Genomic DNA, 4,962 nt, shown 5'->3' on the forward strand with positions numbered 1-4,962 from the left:
CCCCCCCACCCTCCTTTTTTTTTGTTCTTATTTTGAAAAACATCTGAATTAATTGGAGTTTGGTGGAATGCACAGGCAGAACGTGCACTAACCCCAGCCTGCCAATTACCTACAGACTCACTGTTTCATTCAGAGAAGATGGGGGGAAAAAAACAGCGCAGACCCTTATTGAACGCAACGGAGCAAATTAAAATTTCACAATGTTTATAATCAGCACGGCGCTGGCTCGCGCAAGACAGAGGTGTAAACAAAACGTAAACAAACGCTCGACGGGAGTGGGGGCAAAGAGCATGAGGTGGGGCATCCTTTTGAGAAGGGTGGGGCTGATGCTGACGAAGGGGATTCTGTTTGTTCCAAGCAATCGGGAGGGGYYAAAAAAKAAAAACARTTGCAGGTGGGCATCTCCAAAACTAAAGCGAAGCACCAAAACACACACCTTGAGGCTCATTTCCTGAGCAGACCCCATTGGCTGTCCATCTGATGTAGAACATGATGCATGAATTAAATTCCAGCAGCCACAGTCAGGCCCATCACTATGCACGGGGCTCCCTGAGATAACTGCATAATATAAAGTGACATTGATGCATTGCTCCCATTATAAAGTCTTTGTTCATATCACACTAATAATTCATAAGAGAGAAATGTAAACAGTATGCGCTGGAGAGCTCTGCAAGCAGGGATCATTTCAACGTAAGCACATTTCCAAGGATTTGGACCGGGTCAAGTCTTTGACACGCAGCTCCACTGAGCTTTGATTTCAACTCTGTTTTTTAAAAAATAATAAATAAAATAATCAGCCGCAAAATAAGTAAGTGGATGTTCCATTCTTTTTTTTATTTTATTTTATTGGGTCAGATTTTAAAAGAGTTGCTGTTGTAATTAWCTGAGCAACATCACTATTTGTCCCTCACAAAACCCTCATTATCATCTACTCATTACTTTCACCGTTTTGTGTGCGTTTGCTCTGATTAGACTAACAGACGGATGCTCGGAAGATGAGAGATGAACGGTTTCATTTACGGTGTAAACTGAAAGAAGTCATTAAGGGGGCACATATGCTGCCGTTATGTTATTGCTAAAGGTGCACAGGAGGGAAACGCTGAGGAAGACGCTGACAATGACTGCATTTACAGCAAAACAGGCAGAGAAAAGCTGCACCGTTATTTAAAAAGCTCTCGTTTTTACAGCGCTGAAACCTCTTTTTAAACATGTCAGCCCATGCAGGAGGACTGCACGCAGTGGGGGGAAAAAAAGATGCAGAGTGGTTGTGTTTTGATTCTGATTAGTGGCCGGAGAAGTGAGTGTCAGGGAGGGGGGCTTCAGTGTAAATGGGGTACGCTTGATTCGCTCACAGCTTGCTCCTGAAGAGGAGCAGTAGGGAGGGAAATTGAATTTGAAAGAGGGGGGAAACTGTGCCAACAGGTGACAGAGGCYCGCTTCGACCAAACGCACTCTGAAGTGAAAGCGCAGTCATATCACTGGGCCAATTTGGAAGCAGTATTATGCACTACACCGCTCAGGCTTTTTTTTTTTTGTCTCCTCACACAGCCTGTCACAGGCACAGGAGAGCAGCGCTGTCGCTCCAAATATGAATTAAACATAGGGTGTTTGTAGCACGGATATACTGCTGCTGAAATGTTGGTACAGAGTCAAGAAAAAGAGCTGCACTTTTTCCCTGTAAGGGAAAAGTGCAAGAAGAAACAGAAGTGAAGTGCTTTTGTATTCAGAGTTGGCTGGTTTGAATTATCTGCACTAAAAACCCACTTTAAGAACTGATACAGCTTAAATATATACATACTTCTGCTCTTAGGCTCTTTGAATTTAAAATTGTGAAACTAAATTGTTATGAGGATTTGTTTGAAACCTGTTTTCCTTGAAAATGAGACCCTGAGTCTCGGTGAGATTATCAGAAGCAAGTGACCCATTGACTAATAATCATGTGCAGTTAGAGTCTCCAAACCATCTTTGCATATTTTCATACAATCAGTTCAACAGCAAACCCTCCCACGCTAAAAAAAAAAAACGTTCACCTCGTTTCCTCAGCACAAACTGCCTTTGATTGAAACAATGCAGACTAATGAACTGCTTTTGTTTTGCAAGAGCCAGATACTAGCAGGAGCTACGCTCAACCTCCGTACCCTCCAGTCGTCCAGATGTGCCATCCAGCGGTGCGCATAATTCGGTGCAACGAAAACAACCGCAGAATAAATGSCTCTTGTGAAGAAATCCCTGTGATGCTTTGCTTCAGAGTTCAGAAGTGGCAGCCCCCTCCTCTCCCCTGGCTGTCAGTCTGGATGCTGTTGACAGCAGAGGTGTTGCATCACAGGGTTTGGGTGATCTCCTCATCAGAGCACCAAAAACAGAGAGAGGGATACCTAAATAATGGGTTGCATTTGCATCCTTCCTTAAATTGACCTTATAAGGAAGGTATTTAATCCAAGCTGCAGCAGTGGAAGTCAGTTTCAGGGATTATTGTGTAAGAAAAAAACAGACTTTTAGCTTTTATTCCTAGAAAGACTTCATTATATTGTATTGACATTAAAACAATAAGATCATCGTCAAATTCTTGTTTGCATTTACTTCACAGATTTTTCATATTTCTTTTGAGACCCTAACAGCGTTGTAGAGCAAGCACAAATTAGAATAATTATCAAGAACGTTATAACCTTCATAAAACGTCAATTACTGACTTGGATGGCCTCCAAGTCTGAGTATTCCCACACGTCAGCTTCATAAGCATCCCTTTTTTTRTCTCCTGAACGCAGTCTGCCCAGCAGGGCCAAAAGGAGCCAATCAGATGGCAGACTGGGTGTCAACTGTGAGCCAGGAGTGCGCAGAGTTTTTAAACCAGTTTACCTCCACTATTCAAATCCTGAGCGGAGCTGCAGGGAGAAGAGGACCGAGGCGCTCCGGCTCAGAGCGCGCGGAGAACAGCCGGGATGTTTGTCCACCCGAAGCAAAAAAACACCCTTACATTACAAATCCGATCAAAGCTGTTTATTTAAATACATTCGTCAGTGTTTGTTCTATGCTTTTATATATTTTGGATGTGAATATCTGACTTAAACACACGGACGCCTGGAAAAAGCACGTCCTCAAAAACAGGGCGTTCTGCAGCGTGTCTGCCACCACGTCCGCAGACAGAAATTTTCCTGCAGTTTTTCTRATTATGGGATAAAAATAACAGAACACGTGCACAACTCCAAGGTAAACAGGTATTTTATAGTGACAAAAAATACGCATCCTGATTATTTATGTCTCCTATGAATAAATAAACGGCTTCCCTTTTCCACAATGAATTTCTGATGATAAAAAAAACTGAGTTCTGCACCTGTAATCTAAATTTATATTTCACAACARGACCCACGGCGCTCTGTTACGCACGTGCAACATCTGCTGCGTTTTGTTCTGCAAGGCTGAAGTTCACTGAGGCGCACCTGAAGTTTGCAGAACTCACCTGCGCCCTGCTGAGGCCTTGCCCTCCGTTCCCCGGGTTCAGTGAAAGAGGGTGGCTCCTCTGCTGCCCTCCCCAGTGGGCCGAGGTGGCTCCGTATTGGGGTCCCACGTCCTTCCCCAGGCCCATGCCGGCTTGCTGTTGAGGCGTGGGGCCACTGTAGTCTTGATAGGCCCCTCCGTAACCCCGCATCATGGGGCTGGGGGATGTCAGCAGCTGGTTGAGGGTCGGCGTGGCCCCTGAGGGATGCTGCTGCTGCTGCTGGGTTTGACCCGGGTACCTCTGAAATCCACCCGAGGCAGCTCCCAGGGGGGCCTTGCCGTGGGCTGCTGAGGAGTTGCTGCCCATCATCATGTTACCTGGCTGTCTGCACCCAGASGGGTCCATCATCCCGTAGGTCCCGCTGCTGTAGCCCGCACGGTATGCTGGGTACTGACCATACTGGCTGTTGTGGTACCCGGCTTCATGAGAGTTCTCCATGTTGTTGTGRACCCCCATCCCACTGCTTTGCTGCTGCTGCCCGCCATGTTGGTCATAGCACGGCCTCGGAGGGTAATAGTTGTTATTAAACTCAGAGTTGTTCGGGGGGYCCAGGTTCGAGTGCTCAAACCTGGAGCTCATCATCCTCTCCGCGGGTTTACAGGTGAGCTCTCCTTCACCTTTCCCCGGCGCGTCCTCCTGCCCCCCCAACAGGTTCTCCTTCCCGCCGTGGTGTTGGTGGTCCGTGCTCCTGTCCCCGCGGGGGGGCTGGCCGTTGTTGCTGTTGTTGTTACTTTGAATCTGTCGATGCGGATGTGGCGCAAACTGGCCGAACTGCGGAGGCTGCTGCGCCGGCTGAGGCTGGGGGGGCTCTCCGCTGCCCGCGCACTTCAGCTTGTGGTTCGCGAGCAGACCCGTCTCCATCGGCGAGGCGTTCGAATTGGACGCGAGGTTATTCCCGACCTTGTCGTGGCCGTCCGAGCCCATGTGAGTCGTGGAAGTTGAATGGACCATGCTGAGCTCGGTTCGGCGGAGGTGGTCTACATTATTCAGAGTTCCYTCGCCGGCGCCCAGCATCGGTCCACTCCGCTGCGCGGTCCCTCCTCTTTCGGATTTCCCCGAATTGAGCTCCGGACCCAGACCGCCGGATAATTTCTTGTTTTTGTTATTAGTTCTGGTCGGAACCGATGCCACTTGCGCAGCCATAGTCACTCCAGCATCTTAGCGCGCAGTGACAGCAAGCCCCGACCAGCCGTGCGCGCAGAAAAAAKACYKSAKYAGYYGYYYAYYAYYAYAAAAAAAAACACAAGCTGGGAGGTGAGAAATATATTCAACGGGAAACCAATGTTTTCCTGAGCGCTGGTGTTGCTGTGGTGGTGAAACGGTGCGTCAGTGAGGCTTCATGCTGAAAGTTTCTCTGCCAGGTTTTAAACGAAACTTTTTTTTCCCCCTTCCCCCCTCCGCCTCTTCTCCATCCCGGTTCTCAGTGATATGTAGCAGCGTCTCCCGGAGCCTTGTGGCCCAGCATG

The 4,962-nt window shown here is 48.0% G+C and overlaps 1 protein-coding gene across 1 annotated transcript in view; it reads right to left on the reverse strand.

The window, feature by feature from the left end:
* Window positions 1-4,703, reverse strand: part of LOC106533560 (AT-rich interactive domain-containing protein 1B) — a gene marked incomplete at its 5' end in the record, with an annotated part of 68,850 nt that extends 64,147 nt beyond the window's left edge. Inside the window, 1 exon segment of the mRNA XM_014029914.1 lies at window positions 3,458-4,703. Coding sequence (XP_013885368.1) covers window positions 3,458-4,639 — 1,182 coding nt within the window.
* Between the last annotated feature and the right edge of the window lie 259 nt (window positions 4,704-4,962).

The sequence above is a fragment of the Austrofundulus limnaeus genome, unplaced genomic scaffold, assembly GCF_001266775.1.
Source record: "Austrofundulus limnaeus strain Quisiro unplaced genomic scaffold, Austrofundulus_limnaeus-1.0 Scaffold972, whole genome shotgun sequence".
Lineage (NCBI taxonomy): Eukaryota > Metazoa > Chordata > Actinopteri > Cyprinodontiformes > Rivulidae > Austrofundulus > Austrofundulus limnaeus.